Source organism: Saccopteryx bilineata, chromosome 5, assembly GCF_036850765.1.
Source record: "Saccopteryx bilineata isolate mSacBil1 chromosome 5, mSacBil1_pri_phased_curated, whole genome shotgun sequence".
Lineage (NCBI taxonomy): Eukaryota > Metazoa > Chordata > Mammalia > Chiroptera > Emballonuridae > Saccopteryx > Saccopteryx bilineata.
The window spans coordinates 175,206,925-175,234,453 of NC_089494.1; the positions used below are offsets into that span (position 1 = coordinate 175,206,925).

Here is a 27,529-nt window from a genome sequence, read left to right on the forward strand (position 1 = left end):
GGGGTCCCTCATCCTTAAAAGAGTACGCCTCTTGGAGCGCTGCTACTGTCATTTTAGCAATTCTTTCACCCTGTTCCAGACTCAGATCTGGCCTGACTAGGAAGACGGGGCACCCTCTTTGCATCCAGCAAACTATTAACCATTGTGGCAGATCTAATGTTAAATTTAGCCATTGATCAATGTATGGAAACTGATCAGGGTAGCCTGGATCCTCAGTTACTATATCCCAGACTGCTTTTACTATCTGGGGATTAAAGTCCCAACTTTTGGCCATTTAACCCCGAAAGCAGGCCATTCTGATTCCCAGAGAGTGCAAAGCCTTCTCTTGGACCATTTAATTTCATACCCACAGTTGTCTTCATAAGCTTCTTTAAAGTGCTTTAAAAGACAACCAAAAGGAGTCCTCTGTGAACTGGCCCCTTCTCCCATATTTAATAGCTAAGGTTACTAGTTACAAAATTAAAACTACTTCAGAAAAATCCAGAAATTAGTGCACCAATAAAACAAAAATATAAGACAGATAGTTAACTAGCACCAGAATAAAAGGTGTTTGACTATAGAAATATTAATTATTACACAAGACGAGGGGAAGAAGCCAACCGAAGAGAATAATTTCTTTCAGGGGAGAAACCTTGGCTTGCCCATTCTAGGGCGCCCAGAGCTAGTATTTGAGAACAAAGAGAATAATAGTTCACTCCTTAAGATTGCTTTTTAGTCAGAAACTTCCAATTTTAACACAAAAGACTCAAACAGGCCTTAAAACAGACACGTTTAGACATTAAACAAAGGACTTATACACAAACAATGCACACCTATTTCAATTAAATAATACCGGATAATTTGATGAACAAAGATAAACCCTCATAAACTAGGGAAGAGCTCCCCTTGTGGCCTCTCAGGTGCACGCAGATCGCGGCACCAGAGATTTCTTAACCAGGGGTTTTAGAGACAAACATTAAAATAAAGACTGAGATCTTGACAAACACAGAGATGTCTCTTGGAAGTCTTGGGTCGAGATTAATCAATCCAGGTTAACTCAGCCTCCACTGAATCAGTGCGATGCGAGACTGACTAATCCTGGACGAACTTAACCTCCATTAGCCTTCCTAGAGATAGACACAACGTCCCCATTTCTGGCATTTTATTGAGAGCGCAACTAGACACCTCTGGAAGTCCTGGGCAGGATGAAGTTTCTACTAATACCTCTCAGAGAAACTGATGTCTCTGAAGGCCCACTGCAGAACGGGGGGACCTGGTCCTCTCAGTTCCCATTAATGTCCTAAATTACGAGCAGATATCCCCGAAAGCATGAAGCAGGGCTCAATCCCCACCAGTCATCCCTCCAGAGTATAACCAGAAGTCCCTCTCCTAGCAAAACCTAATGCAGGACCACTAAAACTCCCCACCAACGTCTCGGTCTTGGAGAGCCTGCGTGAACTTACACCACGTCTGGTCCGTTTCGCAGCAGTTCCAGCTCAAAACATAAAAACTAGTTACAACCGGCAAAGCAGTTTTGAAAGCCCTACCTACTTCCACCGGGATTCCACATCCCCGGAGTCACCATTCAGTAAAGCCCCCAAATCTCTACCTACATTCTAGTACGACACAGACTACAAACTAGTTACAAACATAAAAGCGAAACCAAGAGTTCAAAGGGAAGCCAGAAAGTTCAGTAGAGCAGAAAGAGTTGCTCTACCTACCTCCTCGATTTTCTTTGCCAAATTACCCAAATTGTTGAATTTGGGAACAGGGAGGCGTCTACCATAGAACTGTCCAGACCGCACAGGAAGACTGGGAGCCCTGGAAGGTGCCAGGTGGTGCGCCTCTCAAGATTCAAGCGGGGCCGGGCAGCTCAGCAGAGATTCTGTCCAATCGGGGGTGTCTTGATCCGGTGACTCGAAACACCGGATCCCAGACAAGCCCCCATATGTTATAAAGTACCGCACCCCAGATTCTGAAAGGCACTGTATCTCATTTCACCGAGTTCACATAGAGACACCCAGTCCAGATAAATTTTGAAGAGTTTTATGAGAGGAGGAGATTTATTAACATGCCGGCTGCATATGGCTGACACGGGGCATCTGCAAGCCCAAATCATGCAGTCCCAAAAATACCTCAGGGACTGCTTATATACCCTTGATCACTCACGGGTGAGGGAGAGCATGACATCTCAGTACAAACTGGCAACATTTGTTTAGGGCAGGGGTCCCCAAACTACAGCCTGCAGGCCGCATGCGGCCCCCTGAGGCCATTTATCCGGCCCCCACCGCACTTCTGGAAGGGGCACCTCTTTCATTGGTGGTCAGTGAGAGGAGCATAGTTCCCATTGAAATACGGGTCAGTTTGTTGATTTAAATTTACTTGTTCTTTATTTTAAATATTGTATTTGTTCCCGTTTTGTTTTTTTACTTTAAAATAAGATATGTGCATTGTGCACAGGGATTTGTTCATAGTTTTTTTTATAGTCCGGCCCTCCAACGGTCTGAGGGACAGTGAACTGGCCCCCTGTGTAAAAAGTTTGGGGACCCCTGGTTTAGGGGATACACAGAGACATTAAGAGTTTTAAGGTAACACACAATCAAAGATGTTTACAGATTTTCAGGGTTCATCTTCCTTCACTAGCCTAGTGGTATTTTACCCTTAAGATTCCAGGAATGGGGAGGAACTATAATCAATACAAGGTGGTATGTAAATTCTGCCTCCTATTGAAAGAGAAGAAGTTTCTAGGTTAACCTTTATTTTAGATTTAAAACTGAATGACCCATTGTTCTTGCAAGCCAGAAACTTCTACATTATTCTTCCTCCCCTCCCTAAGGAGGGACAGGACAGGAAAGCCTGACCTTTCCTCCCAGAATATCAATGTTCAACCTTTTGGTACCTTACAACAGTATTAGAGACTTCCTTGTTTGTATATTGGATTAATGGTTTTGAATCTACACTGTAAAATGGGGCAGACTGGGAGCTTGCTCTCTCTTGATTCCTGAGATTAGCATTAGAGAGTATAGCAGAGAAGGGCCATGTAGAGGAGAGGAGAAGTAGCCAAGGTGGCAGAATGCTGAAGGAGAAGCCAGTTTGTGCAGAGAGAAGGAGATGGGGAACAGAGGTGAATAAGACTGGTGAGGTAGAAACCTTTGATTCTAGGAAACTTGGATAAGTCAGTAGCTTTGTGAGCTCTGAATGAGTGGAATTTGTAGCCCATTGTGTGTTTTTACTTGCCCACCAGGTGCAAGCTAGGATTAAAGCTAATGGCCCACCAGTTCTTGGCTCCGTTGTTTCGTTACCATCTGTCCGAATCTAATGTGAACCTGTATGGGCCAGGCAGCTGTGATGGTGGCTGTGACTACTGGCCTTACAACTATCTTCTTCCTGCCTATGTAAAGGAAGTTTCAGGATATGGTATACATTTTTATTTTTTATCCATTCCCAAAGATTCTCCCTTTTTTCTTTTTCTCACCTCCCTAATATAACACCAGTCAAGTTCGTGTAACCCTTTTTCATCTTTCCTGTTGATTCTGATAAATAAAATAAGTGATGAAACTGCCATTTTCCAGAGCATTTTCTAAATTTGTTGAGACTTTGCTTCCCAGCAGTTGTTGACAGTTTGGCTCGAATAAACTCATAAAATATTCTTACAAATTTGGACATTTCTGTGGTGACAAAATGTATCCAAAAGACAATTACGTCTCCCTACTTCCACCCCATACACTTTATCCATGCCATCCTCTTCTTTCACTTGGCCAGTAGCCTTCTACTTCCACGCTTGTCCTCCTATAATCTGCTTTCCACAACAAGTCACCTTGAACCTTTAAAATATGTCAGATCATGTCCACAGTCTGCTTAAAACCCCAGTGGCTTCCCATTTCACTCAATAAATTATAAATATTTACCATAGTATACAAAGTCCTGTGTGACCCAATGCTGGGCTTCATCCGAATTCTTCACTCACTACTCTTCCCTTGGCTCACGTGTCCCAATTACCCTGACCTCCTGGTTCTCAGACATGCCGGGCATATTCCTGCCTCCACACCCCTGTGCTGGCTGTGTGCCCACAGTGCTCTTTCTCACAGGTCACTTGACCCACCTCCTCACTTCCTTCAGCTCTGTGCTGAGTGTTAACCATCAGAGACGTCTTTTGTGGCCTTTCACTATAAAATAGTATCGCTTTTCATTATTCACTCTTTTCTTGTCCTGACTAGTTTTTCTTTATGATCCTTAATGTACCTGATATAGTAAAAACATTCATATTTGTTGCTGCACATCCTTTTCCCTGCCCCCCGAATATAAGTTCTTTAAGAGTAGGAAATATGTATACCTGGTACCCAAAACAATGTTTGGTATATAGTATTTGTGTTTAGTGAATATTTACCGCATGAATGAATTTATGGAGACCTTATAAGTTAAATAAAAAAAGAAAGTAGAAAGAAGAGAACTTGAATTTTAAAAAGTCAAATAGGTGTCCTCAGAGATTTTAGAAGTTGTTGCACCCATTAAAAAGGAAGAGGAAACTATGCAGAAAAGGCAATCAGAAAACAAGAACTCTTGGAAATTAAAATATGGTCATTAACAAAGAACTCAATAGAAGCTCTAGGGCACTGGTGCGCCCTATAAGATTTCCAGATGCGCTCTATGGTATTCCAGAGAAATGTGTGCCTGTTGGGGACCAAAAAACCAACAGGATTTTTGGAGTTTAGATTTTTGGGGACAGAGGTATGGGGAATTGGCTGTAAGCTGACAGTCTGCCCAACCCCCACCTCACTTGCCTGATTAGGTTGCAAAAGGCTGTTAAGCTATGGTGCTGGATTGTTCACACTACCCCCACCCCATGTTTCCTGGAAAGACTGGAGGCAAGTTTCTTCTATCCTTTGTTTGGTGTAAAGTTAAGATGATATGTATGGTGGGGTTTTCTGCACTTGGTAGAATTCTTGGGTTGCCTTGGAAACATGATCAAAGATCTCATTGATTTGCTAATGGCCTACTTTGCCCTATAAACAAAGCAAGATGTGGTTTTTGGGCATGCTTTGTTCTTCCTAGCAGCAATTACAGGGCCCTCCTGACCCTGTAATTCTTAATTCCGTGTATTTTCTTTAATTCCACACTGTTCCCTCTTGGAACCTGGAATTATTAGCAGCATGTGCCCAGATATAAAAATAAATATAGTTACTCTATTATACCATTTCATTATGGAAATACCGCTCTTTTTGTTAACATATCATTATTATATTTATTATTAACATCATTATATTATTTTTAGATAAATACACCCAAGTAAAATGGATAGATTTCTCAAAAAGTAGCATGATATTGAAGAATTCGATTCTGGAAGTGAGCAAAAGTTAAGTGTAAATAAAATAGGACTTAAAGTCTAATGGGGAGAATTTAATTTATAGCATTTTCCATCACTTAACATTGAACAATATGATTGGATTAGAAACCCATTCATGTCAAGTGATTTTTGTTTAACATTAACAGAAGAAGAAGAACTGGCAGCTATATCCACTGATCATGGATTGATGATTAAACATAAGGAATTGTCTCTTGAAGCCTTTTGGATTTCTATAAAAGAAGAATATGTGGCAATATCTAAAAAAGCTTTGAACATTTTACTACAATTTTCAACATCCTATTTATGTGAATTAGGATTTTCTACCCTCAACACAATTAAGAGTAAAAAGAGAGGAATTCTTCAATGTATTGATAAGGAAATGAGAGTTTGCCTTTCAAATATATTCCCCAATGTTGAAGAAATTACTAGGACACATCAGGTTCATGTTTCTCATAAACACAAGAATGAAAAAACTTAACACATTTGCGCCAGAACCTGCCGAATTTACTAAATCTTACTAACAATGTATCTATCTATCTATCTATCTATCGATAACATTTTTGTCTTTTTAAAATTTTTAACCCGTTTTTTACAAATTCTAAAAAGCATAACTCAAAAAATATAACATAAACATGTTTTTTAATGTCAGAATAAACTTAACTTTATTGTATTTATTTCATTTAATTACCATAAAAGCACACTTGGACTTTATATTTTTTCCTTAATATTTGACTTAATTATTATAACACATTTCTCAGAAATTTGTATATAGTGTGCCTACAATTATTTGTAGGGCTTTAAATGCACCCTGACTTCAAAAAGTTTGAGAATCACTGTTCTAGTGGGATGAATGGTGTTCTGTTATTTGAAGCCTCCAAATTTGTAGTAATTGGTTATAATAGCCCTAGGAAATTAATACAGAAATGTTGGACTGTAAAGTAAAGAAATCTACCAGAAAGTTTGAACAAAATGTCAGAAAAAAAAGTAAAAAGAAGAGACACAGAGGTTCAATATAGGAAGTCCACCATTTGACTGGTAAGATTTCCAGAAGGAAGGAACAGACAAAATGCAGAAGCAATGATCAAAGGGATACTAAAGAGATCTAAGAATTTCAATATCCAGGTATTCTAAGTCCCAGACACATAACTTAAAAAACTGAGGCTGTGAAGAAGATCCTAAAAGTCCTGAGGTAGGGGGAGAACAGGTCACTCAAAAAGGAATGAGAACTAAACTGGTATCTGACCTACCAGCAGCACTAAATTCTTGACAACTGCAGTAATGCCTTCAAAATTCTGAGAGAAAATAATATTCCTCCTGGAATTCTCTACCCAGACAACCATTATCCTAGGGTGAAGACTAAATGAAGACTTGGGACACTGACCTCACATGCAGCCTTTCTTACAGAACACAAGTTAGGGTTATATAAGCTTCTGTAATGTTGCAGGAAAATGACCCTGATGGTGGCAACTTAATTAATGGGGGAAGGAGAATTTATTAGTAGCCGGCAGAGCACATAGAGTTAGTAGCCCCAAAGCACAAGCTCCACAAATTAGATTTTCTTACAGGTTATATACCTTTACAGTATCTAAGCAATGGGTGCATGATTCCCTTGTTAAAGATTTCCCAGGACTCAAGGAGAGGGGAGAGGGAGTTTTGGTGGGGTCAGCAAGGAGGAAGGTGTTTCCAGATCACTGGTTATAGCTACATACAGATCCTGCTTTTCTTGCTTTGTGTTGCTAGTGGTTCTAAGCAACCATTTAGAGAACTACGAGATGTAGTTAATTTATAACTGACTGACTCAGTTATCCTTGCTGGCTCCTTTCCCTTTTATTCTGCTGGTTTCTCCCCTCTAAAAGCAGGAGGGACACTTGCTCCCTCCTCAGTAAAACAAGTAAGTAAACTGAAAAAGCTGAATGCATGGGATCCAGAAAACAATAGATCTTAGCTGGATACCTAAGGAACAAAGCCTTAGGCTGCCCAGCAAACATTCAGTCCAGATTGCAGCAGGAGAGTAGGTTTCCAAAGGGGGTTGCATGAGTAAAGAGAGAATTTCATAGTTTTGATGGTGTCTGTTAGGCATTAAAACAATTTATAGATATGATTCTGATTCACAGTGGAAAAAAGATAATTAGAAGCACAAGTCAAAATAGAAGTTGAACAAGAAAGGAACTTTACTTTCTACTTGGCTAAAATCAATACATCGACAGTATTTTTATTTTATTTTTTACAGGGACAGAGAGAGAGTCAGAGAGAGGGATAGATAGGGACAGACAGACAGGAACAGAGAGAGATGAGAAGCATCAATCATCAGTTTTTTGTTGCAACACCTTAGTTGTTCATTGATTGCTTTCTCAATTGTGCCTTGACTGCAGGCCCTCAGCAGACAGAGTAACTCCTTGCTCGAGCCAGCAACCTTGGGTCCAAGCTGGTGAGCTCTTTTTTTTTTGCTCAAGCCAGATGAGCCCATGCTCAAGCTGGCGATCTCAGGGTCTTGAACCTGGGTCCTCCGCATCCCAATCCGATGCTCTATCCACTGTGCTACCGCCTGGTCAGGCTCGACAGTGCTTCTTGAAACTTTCCTGAGCGTAAAAATTATGTTGGTGTGCAGAGATAGATACCCAGATTTTTCTCCTTAAGTTTCTGATTCACTAGTATGAATGAAATCAGGGTCCCAAGATCTGTTTAACAAGCACTCAGGTTTTTCCTATCCCTAGAAAAATTTTGGAAATATAGCTGACCTTTGAATAACGGGGATTAGGGATGCCAACCATCTGCACAATCAAAAATTCATGTGTAATTATTGACTCCCCAAAGACTTTACTAATAGCCTTACTGATAACATAAACCATAGATTTAACACATTTTTGCATATCTATTATATACCATAGTCTTAGAATAAAGTAAACTAGAGAAAATAAAATGCTATTAAGAAAATCATAAGGAAAATGTTTATATATAGTATTTATTGAAAAAAATCTGCATATAAGTGGGCCTGCTGAGATCAAGTTTATGTTGTTCAAGAATCAGCTTTGTACTAATAGGAAATTCAATGTTAGATTATAGAACATTTTATCAGCCTTGATATGACAATATAAAAGTATAGGAGACAAAAGTTATGTGTGGGAAGAATGAGGAAATTGAGGTAAAAAGCTGATTAGAAGACTCAAGAAATACCATATATGTTTAATGGGACAAAGAATGAAGAACTATAAAGTGTCAAGATTAGCTTATAGAGAATTTAAGAGGAATGGGTTGAAGTCAAGTGAACTAAACTTATCTCCCAGAATTGGAATCAGTAGATAATTTCTAACATGTACACAACTAATCATAAATACATTATTTAGAGAGGTGAATAGACCTAGGTAAATTAAGAGGTGAAAGTAGTTTGCTCTGATAAAACTGTATTGGAGAGAAGTGGGGACTTTTATTTTTTTAACCAATGCACATCCATATTTTTGTTTAAACAACAATAAAATAGATATTTTAAAAATAAATTGGCAACAACTTGGTAGTTCTAAAGAAACAACCAGTCAGAGCTTCAGGTAATGAAGTTAGAACCTAAGATTTATTGTTGATTATTCTGAGCCTTTGAGAAAGGACTGCCTGTTTCTAATGTGTGCTTCAGTTCTATTATATTTAAAGAGGGATGTACATTGCAGCAATGGTTGCTGCATAGACCATTTCTGTCTCGTGGCTCCCATGTATAATATGGATTACATTTTATAAAGTATCAGGATAGATAGTGCCTATCTTTAAATCTACCTTTAGAGAATCTTAATACTTTAAATGGAGCATAATAGCGTACCAGTAGCACTGACCCTAGCAAACGGTAAAATGGAAGATTGTCATACTTCTTTTGTGCGTGAGGTCAGTGATTAGCTCTCTAACTGTGCCAGGAAGACTCCTTTTACTTCAATCGTACTGGACGATGGGACTCCTGTTGGTGAAGTACGTGCCCTGTCTTAGCTGTGGGCGTAGCTCACTTTTGAGCCGGTTTGTATCCCAGCATTTGGTCCATTTCCTTTTACATAACTAAATTGTACATTGCTTAATTGAAGAAAATAGAAAAAAATTAAATTTTCAAGAAGTTGATTGACTCAGTCAAGTTTAGGAACTAAAACTCAGGTTCTTGGCCTGTGTATTTATTGCTCCTGTGTGAATTTATTGGCATATTGTTCACCAAAAGCATTATTATCTGAGATCTAAGGCCATAGTATTATTTTTCCAGAATTAATTTTTATCACATTTTTATTTATACTATTTAATGATAAACATATATGGTTATTTGAGTCAGACCATTCACTCATTTATAGTTTCTTTACCTTCTAAAATGACAGAAAGGAGTTTAAACATATATTGCCATTGCCTTAGTGTTTAAATAGAAAACTATTTATATCTCAATTTAAAGAGCACTTCTCACAGACCTTTAGTTTTAGGGATCATAGCTTAGTCCAGTCCTGTATTTTCCTCAGCTTTGAATAAGGTGCACTCAACTTATATCTTAATAAATTTGTTGGGGCTTGTCCCCAGTTAACAGGAGCTTTGGGGTCTAGGGAAATTTAACACAAATCAGTGTACTGGAGGGATCATTTACTCTTAATTACAAAGGCAGTCCAGCTATTTGGTCAAGTGTCCTATACTGCTTTAATTTAATAACTAATTTATCAGGTTGTGTGGCTTCCTGAATTCTTAGAGTTGAGAGTATTATCAATTTCTATCACACTGGTAGGTCCCAAATATAACTTCCAACATAACCTGTTAAAGGATTGTATGTTTAATTTTTTTATTTTCATTTTAATTAATTAACTAAAAATTTTTTTTACTTGTAACAGATTTTATTATTTTAAAATTTATTGATTTATTTCAGCCAGAGAGGAGGGGAGAGAGAGAGAGAGAGACCAGAACATCGATCTATTCCTGTATGTGCCCTGACCGGAGATCAAACTGGCAACCTCTGTGCTTCAGGCTGATGCTCTAACCAACCGAGCTATCTGGCCAGGGCTAATTATTTTTAAGTGAGAAAAGGGGAGTTAGAGACAGATTCCCACATGCACCCCAACCAGGATATACCCAGCAACCCCCATTTGGGGCCGATGCTCGAATCACCCTAGCTATCCTCAGCGCCTGAGTCTGATGCTTGGACTGAGCTATCCTCACTGCCCAGGGCCACACTCGAACCAGTTGAGCCACTGGCTGAGAGGGGAATAGAGAGAAAGGGGAGGAAGAGAGAAGGGAAGCAGATGGTTGCTTCTCATGTGTGCCCTGACCAGGGATTGAACCAAGACATTCACACGTCAGGCCAGTGCTCTATCCATTGAGCCAACTGACTAGGACCTAGGATTGTATTTTTATTCTCTTCAGAATTCTGCCTTATCTTTGAACCTTAAAGCAGAGAAAAGAATTACAGATTGATTTGTTGTTTGGAACAAGAGCTGCCAGTTATAGATTCATATACTGTATTTTTTGCTCCATAAGATGTACTTTTTTTTTCCCCAAATGTGGAGGGGGAAATGCCCATGTGCCTTATGGAGCGAATGTTCATTTTTTTTTTTTTTTTTTTTTTTTTAGCTGCTGCAGGTTCCTGGACTAGAAGAGTATTTGAACATTAAAGTCTCTTCTCATTTGTGAATAACAGTGCTAATGGTTGTTAATACTGCTGTTGAGTTTACACTGTTGAAATATTATTGTGGTATATTTTAACACATCATTATGTTCAGAATTTTTTTTTTCTTATTTTCCTCCTCTAAACTCTAGGTGCGCCTTATGGTCAGGTGCATCTTATGGAGCGAAAAATACAGTATCTATTTTTTCTCGGCCCCCTTTTATTTTTATTTTTGCTTCATTTGTATTTTTTAAATTACATACTGTAGAATTCACTTTTTTTTTGTGAACAGTTTTGAGTTTTGATAGAAATATATTCATTTAAACACCATCACAGTCAAGGTGCAGAAAAATCTGCCACTGCTAAGAATTTCCTTGTGGTCCCTTTAAAGCAGCAATTTTCAGCCAGTTGCTAGAGCACACTTAGGGCAAATTTTTAAACATGCAATGCCTGACTATTTAGTCAGGAGAACAGGCCTCTTTTCCCTAAGATTGTTAAATAAAAAAAAATAAATAAAAAAAGAAATGACAACAGCTAACACCATACCCATATGATGTGAATGAATAAAAATTATACCTATTTTATTTTGTCAGGATATTAGCAATTTGTTTATGAGAGCCTTGAGATGAAAAAGTTTGAAAATGGCTGCTCCACTCTCTAACCTTCAGCTCTGGCAAGCACTAAGCTGCTCTTTATCCCTATAGTTTTTGCTTTTCCAGAATGTCATCTAAATGGAATTGAGTCAGCTTCTTTAACTTGGTGTAATTCAATTCAGATTTATTCATTTTGTTGTGTGTATCAATAGTTCACTCTTTTTTACTAAGGACTAATACACTATTGAGTAAACTCCATTGTTTGGGTGTAACCAAGTTTACCTATTTACCAGTTGGGCATTTGGGTTGTTTTTAGTTTTTAGTGATTTTGACTAAAGCCACTGTAAAGATTCACTAAAGGTTTTCTGTATGAAAAGTTTTCATTCCTCTTGGTTAAGTACTTAAAAATAGGATTTTGAGGTTGTAAGGCCAGGAGCCGCCATCGTGGCCATTCACATGCAGGTTCCCATTGGATTCGGGCAGACGATAAAGAAATGGCAGAGTCAGAGGATGGGGGGCCATCCTATTTATTGGCGTCTCACCAAGACAGGCAAACCACAAAAAAAGACAAGGGAAAAGCAGAAAACCAGCTTTTCCCATGAAGGGCAAGGGATCAGGGAAGCCCCTGCAATTGTGATAGCAGGAACTGAGTGAGCCAGCTCCTGGTCTGTCCCACTTTATAGTGTAGAAAACCAAAAATCCCTTAATCCAATATACAAACAAGGAAGTCTCTGATACAAAGTCACTTATCCAAGGCATAATTGGATTCCTCATGAGAGTGCACCACCCAGATCATACAATCAGTCAAGGGTGTGGGGAAAAGTTTCGTCCTAAAACCAAACCTTAGGCTACAACGACCTGGCCTGCTTATAGCCTGTCCCCCACACCCAATATAAGTCACAAGCGAGCAAACATATATATCATATTTACGAACTTATTTGACCAACAGGGGTCATATATACTGCTCACAAAAATTAGGGGATATTTTATCGCTACATATTCATTTTTAAATTATCCCCTAATTTTTCTGAGCAGTATATTTAACCCTATAAGGAGCTGCCAAACTGTTTTCCATACCCACTGTACCATTTTCAGTTCCCACCATTTGACATATTTTAATGGAAAGTATGTAAATATGGCCCACTTATGTATCTTTCTTATTTATGGAAAAATAATCATGCAACAAACTGATAATTTTGTTTCTTGTGTTACTCATAAGTGACTTTAAAATCAGGCAGAGAATTTGATGTTTAATGTGGTATGCAAAAGCCTTTTGTAAGGTGCATCTTTTTTTTAACTGATAAAGAAGAACTTAGATCAGGGGTCCCCAAACTATGGACCCGGCCCGCGGGCCACATGCTGCCCCCTGAGGCCATTTATCTGGCCCCCGCCGCACTTCCGGAAGGGGCACCTCTTTCATTGGTGGTCAGTGAGAGGAGCATAGTTCCCATTGAAATACTGGTCAGTTGGTTGATTTAAATTTACTTGTTCTTTATTTTAAATATTGTATTTGTTCCCGTTTTTTTTTTACTTTAAAATAAGATCTGTGCATAGGGATTATAGTGTGCATAGGGATTATAGTCTGTGTGCATAGGGATTATAGTCTGGCCCTCCAATGGTCTGAGGTACAGTGAACTAGCCCCCTGTGTAAAAAGTTTGGGGACCCCTGACTTAGATCATAGCAGGAGTTTTATGGACTTTAACATTTGTGCTCTTTCTCATCTTTTTCTTGCTTTGAGCATAGATCCTTCAGGTGTTACTTTGTTGCTAGAGTGTGAAAGGAAACATTTTGTTATCACTGTGGAATGGAAAATAAAATAATAATAGGGAAGTTTGCTCAGTGCATACAAGGTTGCCAAAAGTAGGTTTACTCTTTTATTATTTATTTTATTATATATTTCTTATGAACAGCTGTAAAACCTGCTTTTGCCACCCTGTATTTATCGAATGCCTATTTTGGTGAGGTAGAGGCCATTAAGTTACATGGCTTCTAGTTTTATTGGGCTGAAGCCAGGGTTTGATTTTTTTTTTCTTGTTGGTTTTTTTTTTTTTTTAAACAACCATTATTTTAGAATAATTTTAGATTTGGCAAAGTTGCAAAGATAGTACAGAATTCCAGTATATTTCTTACCAAGTTCTCCCTAATGTAACATCTTTCATTACCATTGTACATTTGTTAAAACTAGGAACATTGGTATATACAATTACTGAACTTTAGATTTATTTGGCTGTCACTAGTTTTTTCACTAATGGCGTTTTTCTGTTCCAGGATTCAATGCAGGCAGGGTTCCTCATTTAGTTCCACATTTAGTCATTACATTTTCTTAATCTCTTCCAATCTGTGAAAAATTGTCACGTCTTTCCTTGTTTTTTATGACCTTGAGATATTTTTAGAGTCTTGGTTTGGTATTTTGTAGAATGTCCCTCAGTTTGGGTTTGTCCCATGAATTTCTCATGATGAGAATGGCATTGTGGGTTTTGGGGAAGATTACAATAGAAGTGAAATGCATTTCTATGCCAGTGTCTCAAAAGGCACATGCTAGCAGATCGCTTGTCACTGGTGAGGTTAACCTTGATCACCTGGTTAAGGTTACTATTTGTTAGGTTTTTCCACTGTAACGTTTTCCTTTGGAAGCCAGTCATTAAAACCAGTCACGCCTGGCCTGTTGGCTCAGTGGTAGAGCGTCGGCCTGGCGTGCAGAAGTCCCAAGTTCGATTCCTGGCCAGGGCACACAGGAGAAGCGCCCATCTGCTTCTCCACCCCTCCTCCTCTCCTTCCTCTCTGTCTCTCTCTTCTGCTCCCTCAGCCAAGGCTCCACTGAAGCAAAGTTTGCCCACGCGCTGAGGATGGCTCTGTGGCCTCTGCCTTAGGCGCTAGAATGGCTCTGATTGCGGCAGAGCGATGCCCCAAGATGGGCAGAGCATCACCCCCTGGTGGGCATGCCGGGTGGATCCTAGTCGGACGCATGCGGGAGTCTGTCTGACTGCTTCCCTGTTTCCAGCTTCAGAAAAATACAAAAAAAAATTCCTTAAAAAAAACAAAAACAAAAAATACAGTCACACTGGTGGAGGGGGGAGGAGGGTTTGCTTTCTTTCCTGGAGGGGGGACATCTGCATATATTGTTTGGAATTTTTCTATAGGGAAGATTTATCTCTTCTCATTTATTTAGATAAATTTGTTTATATTAGTGTGGACTTCTGTATATTTGTTTTATGCTTGGGTTACATTTCAGTACTCGGTTACATATTTTATTGGTCAGATTATTCACCTTTGGCCTTTGGGAGGTCTTTCAGGTAGGTTTCTATTTATCTTTGGTATAGTTCCAACCTTTTGTGTTTTGAGCATGTGGTTGATTTCTGGTACTACAGGATGCTCCAGGCTCGTCTTGTATATCCTTTGCCCCAGCCTTAGAATCTAATCAGCTCTCTTCAGGAAGCCCTAGTTTTGTTTTTGTTTTTAATTGGAGAATAGCGTAAGGCCAGTGGCCAAGGCCACCATCACAGCCGCCTAGCCCATGCAGATTTGTATTGGATTCGGACAGATGGTAATGAAACAATGGAGCCAGAAACTAGTGGGCCATCATCTTTAATCCTAGCTTGCACCCAGTGGGCAAGTAAAAACACACACTGGGCTCCAAAACCCACTCATTCAGTGCTCACAAAGCCACTGACTTATCTGAGTTTCCTAGAATCAAAGGTGTCTACCTCACCAGACTCATTCTCCTTTGTTCTCCATCTCCTCTCTGCACAAACTTTGCACAAACTGGCTTCTCCTTCAGCATTCTGCCATCTTGGCTGCCTCTCTCCTCTCCTTCACGTGGCCTTACTCTGTTCTCTGCTCTCTCCTCTAATGCTAATCTCAGGAACCGAGAGAGCAAGCTCCCAGTCTGCCCCACTTTATAGTGTAGAAATCAAAACCTTTAATCCAATATACAAAATAGGGAAGTCTCTGATACAAAGTCACTTATCTGAGGCAGGATGGGATTGCACCACCCCACATCAAAAAGGGTGGGAAAGGCTTAGTCCTAAAACCAAGTCCCAGGCTACAAAGATCCTGCCTGCCCACAGCCCATCCCCAACACACATTAATATAATTACGCCCATTCCAAGCAATCACCTGGGAGATGAGTTTCAATGTGGGCAGCGCCATCTTTAACAAAGTGAGCATAATATATATATTTTATCTGCCCAACAAATAGTATTTAGAAACCAAGATTTGGGTACTGGATACACTAATTGCTATCGGAGTGTCAGTCAATTTTTGTTTTATTTTATTAAAATATTTTAAAAGTCTAAATTTGAAAATTATGCCAAAGAAGTAGCAGGCTGAAAATAAAACATACCCTGACTTAGGAAATTATAAAGTGAAAAATTTCTGTGGCTGTATTAAGCCCAGTTTTTGGATATATTTCAACAAATGTAGGTGGAGCGCAGAGCACATTCCTAGCAGCTGTGGCTGATGCAATGCTGTGAGAATACTCCAGCTCCCAGAACCCTCCTGGGCATACCCAGGAAGGAAGCTCGCCCGCTATAAGGATGTGACTTAGCGCCAACCACGCAGCTCCCTGATCTTTTCAGCCATTGGCTATGAAGGACACTCTGTAACATCTTATTGGCTGAACCCATGTATATAAGCTAGCTTACTTCCTGAATAAAGTGATCTGCATCACTGAACCTGGTTCCCAGAGTCAGGTCTTTGCGTATCTGTCGTCCTCACCGCCAGCAGTACTTGTCCACAAACAAAAGTGCCTATTGGTTTATTGTATTTGATTTAAATAATATATACTTTTAAAAGTATTTAAAATATATATTTCAGTATAAAATAAAGATAAGATAGTTTCTGTTATTAAAGTTTTTTTAAAAAAAAATATTAGCATTGTTAGTACTTTGAGTGGAAACAGATTGTTTCTTTTATTTGGTTAGGATCTTTAGACCTTTGTTCATATGGATTGTAGGCAAAAATTAGGAGTTCTGTTGTTAGGTTTCTCCTACAGAAATTGACATCAGTTTTAGTCCAATTTACTAAGTAAAGACTTCTTAAAATGAGACTTTTCATATTTAGGGTTTCAGTCTACTTTAGACATTTTCTGCTTTGGATGTTTAAGCCACAGGGGTAAATAATGATTTTAGCAACCTAAATATGGTTTATTTGATGTATTTCTTCTTGTGATTATATTGGAGCAAGTTTTAAAAGTTGAATTAAACTTCAAATTGGGAGTTGAAATTAATTATGAAAATACTTTTAAAATCTTTTTGAAGGTTAAAATGAATAAAGGTCTGCTTGACGTAGAGAACGGGATATTTCATTGCTTTAAGCGTTTTGTTTTTTCTCCCTTTTCAGAGAATGAAGCTGGCCACTATATTTCCCCCTTTCATGATATCCCTCTGAAGGTGGACTCCAAAGAGGTATTGTTTTAACTTATTTTGGGGATGAAAATATGTACTTCTAGTATTAGTATAAAAAAGCTTTTTGGAAGCATTTTGAAAGGATGTGGTCACAAGTCAAGAAGGGTAAGGAGTTAACTACAATAGGATTGTAAGCTTCCTTCATGCATTAGAATTTGTATGAGAATAGGATTCTGTCTAGAACACTTGAGGAAAAAGGGGTGTTAGTGGTTCATAAAGCATAGAATCTAGTAAGAAATAAAGATTAAAGGTTAAGAATTTAAGAGGTTGCCTGACCTGTGGTGGCGCAGTGGGATAAAGCGTCGACCTGGAACACTGAGGTCGCCGGTTTGAAACCTTGGGCTTGCCTGGTCAAGGCACATATGGGAGTTGATGCTTCCTGCTCCTCCCCCTTCTCTCTCTCTCTGTCTCCCTCTTTCACTCCTCTCTCTCTAAAAAATCAGTAAATAAAATATTTAAAAAATTAAAAAAAAAAGAATTTAAGAGGTTAACAACAGGCTCATTTTTAATAATAAGCTAGTTAACTTGTGGATTTTTTTTATTTGCTAGCCACAGTGTAGACATATGCTATTTTATTTAATCCTTAAGCTTTCCTGTTATTGCCCTGGCCCAGTACTCAGTTGGTTAGAACATCATCCCGACATGCTAAGATTGTGGGTTCAGTTCCCACTCAGGGCATGTACAAGAATCAACCAATGGCCTGACCAGGCGGTGGCACAGTGGATAGAGCGTCAGACTGGAACGCAGAGGACTGAGGTTCGAAACTCCGAGGTCAACATGGCCTGAGTGCGGACTCATCTGGTTTGAGCACAGCTCACCGGCTTGAGCCCAAGGTCTCTGGCTTGAGCAAGGGGTTGCTCAGTCTGCTGTAGCCCCCGAGTCAAGGCACATATGAGAAAGCAGTCAATGAACAACTAAGGTGCCACAACAAAGAATTGATGCTTCTCATCTCTCTCCTTTCCTGTCTGTCTTTCCCTGTCTGTCCCTCTCTCTGTCTCTTTCACATACACACACAAAATCATCCAATGAATGCATGGATAAATAGAACAACAAATCATTGTTTCTCTCTCCCCTCCCTCCTTCCTCTCTTTCAAAAAATTAATAAATTTTTAAAAATCAGTGTTCCTCTGCTTTCCTCTCATTCTAATATCAATCAATAAATTAAAAAGAAATGTTTTAAGTTACTATTATCATCTCCAAGGGGCACTGAAGCTGAAGTCATTTTACTGACAGCTGGTAAGTGTCAGAGCCAGGTTTTGAACTAGCATTTCTGATCACAAAGCTTAGGATCTTTAACCACTCTGTGAAGCGGATCCTGAAAAACAGAACTGGAAAAATGGTGGTCTTCGAATAGCAATCCTCTTAGAACCCAAAGTTACTTGGCAGATGTGAGCATGGGCAGAATGTAAGTCAGGCAGGACTGGGAGGCCTGCTGCTGCAGGTGGACCTGAGAGCGGCTCAGGGGCGTGGGAGCGTTCGTCTAGCTGGCAGGATGGCGTGATTGGTTGCGGATGTCAGTCTTTCTCCCTGAGTTGGAAATTCCTTCCTTAAAATCTGAGTAGTTAGTAATTGGTTTATTTCATTACCAGATTTATGAAGGGGCACAGCTCTTAAGGATATAACCAGGACTAGATCAATGGGGCTGATTAATGGGGTTGGGTTTCTAGATCAGTGTGGGGCTGAGGCCATTGAAGATGGGGGAAGCTGCTTCAGATGCAAGAGTGGTTTGACCTTGGCATTACCTTGGAGGATGAATACAAGGCATTATACTCAGGTTATGGAACACTGAAGTAGGATGTGTGCTGCGTTTTAGCCCTTCAGAAGACTGGACTTCTAGGGAATAAAAGCAAAGAATTATTTAGTGCTCATAGTGCTCAGCAAAGCACTGTGCTCAGTGCTTGCCTTGCATTATCTCTGTGCAGCGAGGGCTAGTTACCCTTTTATTGTTAATGAGGTTAAGTATCTTGCCCATGGTCACAAATATAGTCTTGTGGAGATGGGATTTGAACTTAGGGGCTCTAACTCATAGCTTGTACTCTTAACTGCTCTTCCACCTCATTTCTTCTAAGCAGTGTTCAGTTGTAGAACAAAGCGTCATGTTATCGGGTGAGAGAAAGAAACCAAAGAGAGGGCAGAAAGAACATTTTACTGTGTGTGTCCCTGTAAGTGTAGGAGAGAGAGAAAGAGAGTTCATATATGTGTCCTTCTATCCATTTGTTTTGTTTTGTTTGGGACAGTGAACTATTCAACTTAAATATCTTGTGTTTTTCCACTGCTTCTCTTTGCTTTTGGCCAAAAGTACATGCATTCACTTACTCATTTATTCATTAATTTAATCCAGTGATTTTCAATGTTTTTTATCTCATGGCACACATAAACTAATTACTGATATTCTGCGGCACACCAAAAAGTATATTTGCCGATCTGATAAAAAAAAATAGGTTTAATTTTGATTGATTTACAAAACAAAATAGTAATAATAATTACCTATACTTTTTCCTCCAACGTGACTTTTTAAGAAAAATTGGACGCCTATATTTGTATATAAGGATTTCTAGTACCAAGAATTAAGCAAACAGAAGCAACTTGATTATGTGACGTGACCAATAAGATGCAATTCTATTATATGACCTGTTTATAGTTCAAGATGGGGCATTTATACTGGACAGTAATTGTTTTGTTGGCTGTTGTCATTTTTTTTATTTGACAATCTAAGGGAAAAGAGATCAGTGTCTCTGACTAAATAGCTAGGTATTGCATATATATATATATATATTTTTTTTTTTTTTTCCAGAGATAGACAGTCAGAGAGAGGGTCAGATAGATACAGACAGACAGGAAGGAAGAGAGATGAGAAGCATCAGTTTTTCGTTGTGGCTCCTTAGTTGTTCATTGATTGCTTTGTCATATGTGCCTTAACTGTGGGGCTACCGAATAACCCCTTGCTCAAGCCAACAACCTTGGGCTCAAGCTGGTGAGCTTTACTCAAACCAGATGAACCCGTGCTCAAGCTGGTGACCTCGGGGTTTCGAACCTGGGTCCTCCCCATTCCAGTCCGATGCTGTATCCACTGTGTCCTTGCCTGGTCAGGCAGGTATTGCATATTTTAAAGGTTCTTGCCTCACACTAGTTTTAAAATTGCTGATTTAAACATTCAGTAATCATTGCATGCCTACTGTGAGCCAGACAGTATTCCAGGCACTAGAATTGCGGTGGTGAATAAGATAGATATGGAGGAGACAGACAGCCAGAAAACAAACAAGTGTCCTGACCTGTGCTGGCGCAGTGGCTAAAACATCAACCTGGAACACTGAGGTCATTGGTTCAAAACCCTGGGCTTGCCTGGTCAAGGCACATACGGGAAGGCTTCCCACTTCTGCCCCCTCTTTCTCTCTCTCTATAAAATAGAAAAAAAGAAAACAAATCAATCAGATGTATTAAGTGCTACGCTACTAGAACAGGTAATGAAAGGGGTGACTGGAGGGGTGCTGCTTCATGTGGGGATGAACCATGGCAACATCTGTGTACCTATAACAAAAATATATAATATTTTGGAAGGTAGGGGTGGGGTGTGGAGGAGAGAATGGGGTAGAAATTAGTGGACATAATATTCCACTAAGGGAGAGGGTTTGGGGGAATATAAAATGTAAGGTTAGGCAAAATTGAGGGTAGGACAGGCGTACTGTAACAGGATATGCCAGTGGATTCTGGGCATGTGGAGATGGGTACACACAGTAGTTGTGTAAAAAGGCTTTCCTTGCTCTCAGCTGTAATTAGTTAGAACTATGGCACTTTGTGCTTTGGGAAGTGGTATTTCAGAAACAGTAATAATATTTCATAACAAACTTGGGATAATCACTTTTCCGTCTGTTTTGTTTCCTTCGTTAGTCATTTTGGTGTATAAAAGTTACATGTAACATGTGAGCATTTCTGAATGGCATAATTTTTCTTTCGGCCCAGCGTAATCTCTGTTTTAATTTGAAGCGCATGCTGGAGGCACAGGAATCACACCTTGGTGGGATTCACAGGCAGGAGATGCAGCCGGGTACTTTCATGGCTTGTTAGTCACACTCCCTGGAGTTTCATTTCAGTAATGAAATGACTGTTTTAAGTGCAGTCACTGGAAACTGCCAGTTTTTTTCCTTAAAGACTGAACAAAGCCTTTGCTTATTTTATAAAAACTAGGAAAATATACCTGAAAGAGATTTAGAATTTCTGATAATTTATTTTATGAACCACTCTGATGCTCATGCCCTTGGGAGTGTAGATACTGAGGGAAAAGGGACCCGGACCTTTGCTAGGTCCTCAGTGGCACCAGCATTCTGGACAGCCTCTGTAGTGGGGCGTTTATGCAGGAGCCATATTTCATGGCTTTGTGGTACGGCTGTATTTTCATGAAATATTACAATCATAAACACCATCTTTTCTTTCATAGGAAAATGGCATTCCTACAAAGAGAACACGGAATGATGAATCTGAGGTATATCTAAAGGTTTTTGTTTTTGTGAATCACTCATACTGTCTGTTAAAGACCTTGCTGATAGTTTGCATTTGTAAAGTGCTTCTACATTTTCCCCTGCAACTTTCCTGTGCATTGTGATATTTTTCTTCTTCTGATATTATTTTAAGGCACTTGTGATGATATTACCATTCCACAGTTTTTTTCTTGTGGTAGAAAATATGTAACATTTACCATTGTATTCACTGCGCACTTCTCTTAAGTGTACAATGTAGTGACGTTAAGTACTTTTTACATGTTGTGCAACCATCACCACCATCCATCTCTAGATCTTTTTCATCTTCCCAAACTGAAACCCTGTGCACATTAAACAGTAGCTCCATTCCTGCCTCTGCCCAGCTCCTGGTAACCTCTGTTCTACTTTTTGTTTATTAATCAGACCATTCTAGGTGCCATTTCATTTTGTAAGTGAAAAACCAGAGAGAATCAGGAAATGAACCCAGATTCCAGTAGCAAGTTATTTATCATGCTCAATGGCCTAAAGTAAAGCTACTCTATGAAAATTGGTCTGTTTATCATCTTTTTATTGCAAAGGAAAAAATTTTGAAGGCTGTTTTAGAATCAAGGAACCAGTCTTTTTGGAGATAAAGAAAATATAGTTATTCTGACTATATTCTAAAATAAATATCTTCTAAATATATCTTTCAAACATGTGACTGTCAAATGTTTAATATTTCTTGACTTAAGACCAGAACATTTGATTGATGTCTGTCATCCTGTCTCTTGCTGTTGATAAATGCCTTTTTATCTTGCTGATATCAGGCAGTTTTCTAATACCTTCCTCAGCCTTCTTTTCCCTTCCCAACCTTATTTCCATCCATCTTAAGACCACAGCCTTTGCAGCTACTTCCAGACATAGCTGTGTGTTTAAGTCCTACCATCCTTGTATTTTTAAACTGGAAAATGGTCCTTAAACTACCTATAATGGAACTACTTTAGGGTACTTGTTAAAATTTGAGATTCCTGGTCCTATTCTGTATCTACTAAATCAGAATCTCTGCTTGATGGAAACTGGTCAGTCAGTGTGTTTAAAACTAGTGTTCCAAACATCACACTGAAGTTTGAGAACCGCTGTCCGAGATATTGGATGGATTGTCATTCAGTGGCTCAAAACTCGATAGGGTCCTAGAGACTTTGTATATCAACCTGAAAACAGTTGTTTCAGTGTGTGTATTATTCTGAGTTCATCCTGCTAACTTAAAATTTAATTTTTAGAACCTAGTTTATATGCCAGAGACTGTGTGCCTTGAGTTTTTGATTTTTTAAAATTCTCTTCCATTTTTCCTATCCTCCACTGCCTGGCAAGCACTCTTCTACTCTTTGTTTCTATGAGTTTGGTTTCCTTCCTCCTCCCCTCCCCTCCCCTTCCCCCTCCCCCCCTCCCCTTTTTCCTTTAAAGATTCCACTTATAAGTGAGACCATGCAATATTTGTTTTTCTCTGTCTGGCTCATTTCAGTGAGCACAATACCCTAAAGGTCCATCCATGTTGTTGCAAATGGCAGGATTTCCTTCTTACTTCTGATTGAGTAAGATTCCATTGTGTTATATACCATATTTTCTTTAGCCACTCATCCACTGGTGGACACTTAGGTTGTGTCCATATATTGACTGTTGTGAATAATGCTTCAGTGAGCATGGGAGTGCACATAGCTTTTCAATATTCTGTCTTTCTTTCCTCATTGGATATATACCCAGAAATGTAATTTTTTGAGGAACGTCCATACTGTTTTCCACAGTGGCTGCACCAGTTTACATTCCCATCAGCAGTGCAGGAGGGTTCCCTTTTCACTACATCCTTGCCAATACTTATTTCTTGTTTTTTTGATAATAGCCATTGTGACAGAGCAGAATGATCTCATTGTGGTTTTGATTTGTATTTCTCTGATGAGGAGTGATGATGAGCACCTTTTCATGTACCTTTTGTCCATCTGTATGTCTATTTAGAAAACTGTCTATTCAGTTCCTCACTCTATTTGTTAATCAGGATTATTTGCTTATTTATTTATTTATTGCAATTATGTTGTATGAGTTTTTAATGTATTTTGGATATTAGCTCCCTGTCAGATTTATGATTTTCAAATATCTTGCATTCTACAGGTTTTCTTTTTATTTTGTTAATTGTTCTTTTGCTGTGCAGAAGTGTTTTGTTTTGTTTTTATTGACTTTTAGAGTGGGAGAGGGAGGAAAGAAAGAGAAAGAGAAACATGCATTTGTTGCTGCACTCATTCATTCATTGGTAATTCGTGTAATGTGCTCTGACCCAGGATCGAACCTGCAATCTTGGCATATCAGGATGATATGCCGACCAATGCTACCTGGCCAGGGAAGAAGTATTTTAGTTTGACGACATCTCATTGTTTATTTCTGTTTTTTTGCCTTTGCTTTTAGTGTCAAATCCAAAGTTTATTTGATATTTTAACTTAGTGAAAGGAAAGAAGCTTGATTTCCTCCCAGTTTTCTCCCCAAGTATATAAAATGTACTGACTGCTTTTTCTTTTTTTTATTATTATTAAATTTAATGCAGTGACATTGATAAATCAGGGTACATATGTTGAGAGAAAACATCTCCAGATTATTTTGACATTTGATTGTGCTGTATACCCCTCCCCCAAAGTCAAATTGTCTTCTGTCACCTTTTATCTGGTTTTCTTTGTGCCCCTCCCCTCCCCCCTCCTTCCTCATCCCATCCCCCCTCCCCCCACCCCTCCACCCCTGTTACCATCACATTCTTGTTTATGTCTCTGAGTCTCATTTTTGTGTCCCATCTATGTATGGATTCATATAGTTCTTAGTTTTTTCTGATTTACTTATTTCACTCCGTATAAAGTTATCAAGGTCCATCCATGTTGTTGTAAATGATCCGATGTCATCATTTCTTATGGCTGAGTAGTATTCCATAGTATATATGTACCAAAGCTTTTTTTTTTTTTTTTTGTATTTTTCTGCAGCTGGAAACGGGGAGAGACAGTCAGACTCCCGCATGCGCCCGACCGGGATCCACCCAGCACGCCCACCAGCGGTGACGCTCTGCCCACCAGGGGGCGATGCTCTGCCCCTCCGGGCGTCGCTCTGCCGCGACCAGAGCCACTCTAGCGCCTGGGGCAGAGGCCAAGGAGCCATCCCCAGCGCCCGGGCCATCTTTGCTCAAATGGAGCCTTGGCTGCGGGAGGGGAAGAGAAAGACAGAGAGGAAGGAGGGGGGGGTAGAGAAGCAAATGGGCGCTTCTTCTATGTGCCCTGGCCGGGAATCGAACCCGGGTCCCCCGCACGCCAGGCCGATGCTCTACCGCTGAGCCAACCGGCCAAGGCCATGTACCAAAGCTTTTTAATCCACTCGTCCTCTGATGGACACTTGGGCTGTTTCCAGATCTTCACTATTGTGAACAATGCTGCCACAAACATGGGGGTGCGTTTCTCCTTTTGGAGCCGTTCTATGGTGTTCTTGGGGTATATTCCTAAAAGTGGGATGGCTGGGTCAAAAGGCAGTTTGATTTTCAGTTTTTTGAGGAATCTCCATACTGTTTTCCACAGTGGCTGCACCAGTCTGCATTCCCACCAGCAGTGCAGGAGGGTCCCCTTTTCTCCATATCCTCGCCAGCACTTATTCTGTGTTGTTTTGTTGATGAGCGCCATTCTGGCTGGTGTGAGGTGATATCTCATTGTGGTTTTAATTTGCATTTCTCTAATGATTAGTGATGTTGAGCATTTTTTCATATGCCTATTGGCCATCTGTATGTCCTCTTTGGAGAAGTGTCTATTCATTTCTTTTCCCCATTTTTGATTGTATTGTTTGTCTTCCTGGTGTTGAGATTTACAAGTTCTTTATAAATTTTGGTTATTAACCCCTTATCAGACGTATTGTCAAATATGTTCTCCCATTGTGTAGATGGTCTTTTTTATTCTGTTCTTGTTGTCTTTAGCTGTGCAAAAGCTTTTTAGTTTGACATAGTTCCATTTGTTTATCCTGTCTTTTATTTCACTTCCCCGTGGAGAGAAATCAGCAAATATATTACTCCGAGAGATGGCGGAGAGCGTACTGCCTATGTTTTCTTCTAAGATGCTTATGGTTTCATGGCCTGCATTTAAGTCTTTTATCCATTTTGAGTTTATTTTTGTGAGTGGTGTAAGCTGGTGATCTAGTTTCATTTTTTTGCAGGTAGCTGTCCAATTTTCCCAACACCATTTGTTAAAGAGGCTGTCTTTACTCCATTGTATTTCCTTACCTCCTTTGTCAAATATCAGTTGTCCATAGAACTGTGGGTTTATTTCTGGGCTCTCTGTTCTATTCCATTGATCTATATGCCTGTTCTTATGCCAGTACCAGGCTGTTTTGAGTACAATGGCCTTGTAGTATAACTTGATATCAGGAAGTGTGATACCTCCCACTTTATTCTTTTTTTTTTTAATATTGCTGAGGCTATTTGTGTTCTTTTTTGGTTCCATATAAATTTTTGGAATATATGATCTATATCTTTGAAATATGTCATTGGTATTTTAATTGGTATTGCATTGAATTTATAGATTGCTTTGGGTAATATAGACATTATAATGATGTTTATTCTTCCTAACCATGAGCACGGTATATGCTTCCACTTGTTTGTATCTTCCTTGATATCTTTTATCAATGCTTTGTAATTTTCCAAGTACAAGTTTTTATTCTTTATTCTCCTTGGTTAAGTTTACTCCTAGGTACTTTATTTTTTTGGTTGTAATTGTGAAGGGGATTGTTTCCTTAATTTCTCTTTCTGACAGTTCATTGTTGGCATATAAAAATGCCTCTGATTTCTGAGTATTGTTTTTATATCCTGCCACTTTTCTGAATTTATTTCCAGTAGTGTTTTGACTGAGACTTGAGGGGTTTCTATATACAATATCATATCATCTGCAAATAATGATAGTTTTACTTCTTCTTTTCCAACTTGAATGCCTTTTATTTCTTCTTCTTGTCTGATTGCTGTGGCTAGGACTTCCAGGACTATGTTAAATAAGAGTGGTGAAAGGGGGAACCCCTGCCTTGTTCCTGATCTTAAGGGGATTGCTTTTAATTTTTGCCCATTGAGTATGATGTTGGCTGTGGGTTTCTTATAGATGGCTTTTATCATGTTGAGGTATGTTCCCTGTATTCCCACTTTGCTGAGAGTTTTGATCATTAATGGGTGCTGGATTTTATCAAATGCTTTTTCTGCATCTATTGAAATTATCATATGGTTTTTCTTTTTCTTTTTGTTTATGTGATGAATCACATTGATTGATTTACGAATGTTGTACCAGCCTTGCCTCCCCGGAATAAATCCCACTTGATCATGGTGTACGATTTTTTCCATATATTGTTGGATCTGGTTTGCTATTATTTTGTTGAGGATTTTAGCATCTCTATTCATCAGAGATATTGGCCTATAATTTTCTTTCTTTGTGTTGTCTTTGCCTCGTTTTGGAATCAGAATTATGCTCACCTCATAAAAGGAGCTTTGAAGTCTTCCTTCCTCTTGAATTTTTTGAAATAGTTTGAGAAGGATAGGAGTTAGTTCCTCTTTGAATATTTGGTAGAATTCAGTTGTGAAGCCATCAGGCCCCGGACTTTTCTTTGTTGGGAGTTTTTTGAATAACTGTTTCGATCTCATTACACCTAAACAGACTGGTTGTAATCAGTCTGTTTAGGTTTTCTGATTCTTCCAGATTGATTTTTGGAAGATTGTATGTTTCAAGGAATTTGTCCATTTCATCTAGGTTGTCTAGTTTTTTGGCATACAGTTCTTCATAGTATTTTCTTACAGTATTTTGTATTTCTGTTATGTCAGTTGTTATTTCTCCACTCTCATTTCTCATTTTATTTATTTGAGTCCTCTCTCTCTTTTTCTTGGTGAGTCTAGTTAAAGGTTCATCAATCTTGTTTACCTTTTCAAAGAACCAGCTCCTAGTTTCATTGATCCTCTGTATCGTTCCTTTAGCCTCTATGTCAATTATTTCTGCTCTGATCTTTATTATTTCCCTCCTTCTACTACATTTGGGCTTTACTTGCTGTTCTTTTAGATGCAGGGTTAAGTTGTTTATTTGAGCTTTTTCTAGCTTCTTAAAATGTGCCTGAG

At 39.1% G+C, this 27,529-nt stretch overlaps 1 protein-coding gene across 2 annotated transcripts in view; it reads left to right on the plus strand.

Moving 5' to 3' along the window:
• PPA2 (inorganic pyrophosphatase 2) overlaps window positions 1-27,529 on the plus strand; it is a 118,971-nt gene that overhangs the window by 19,992 nt on the left and 71,450 nt on the right. Inside the window, exons 2-3 of one of the 2 annotated variants that reach the window (XM_066279443.1) lie at window positions 16,860-16,924; window positions 21,360-21,404. In XM_066279443.1, coding sequence (XP_066135540.1) covers window positions 16,860-16,924; window positions 21,360-21,404 — 110 coding nt within the window. The remainder of the gene's footprint in view (window positions 1-16,859; window positions 16,925-21,359; window positions 21,405-27,529) is intronic. The other variant, XM_066279444.1, reaches the window with a different exon arrangement.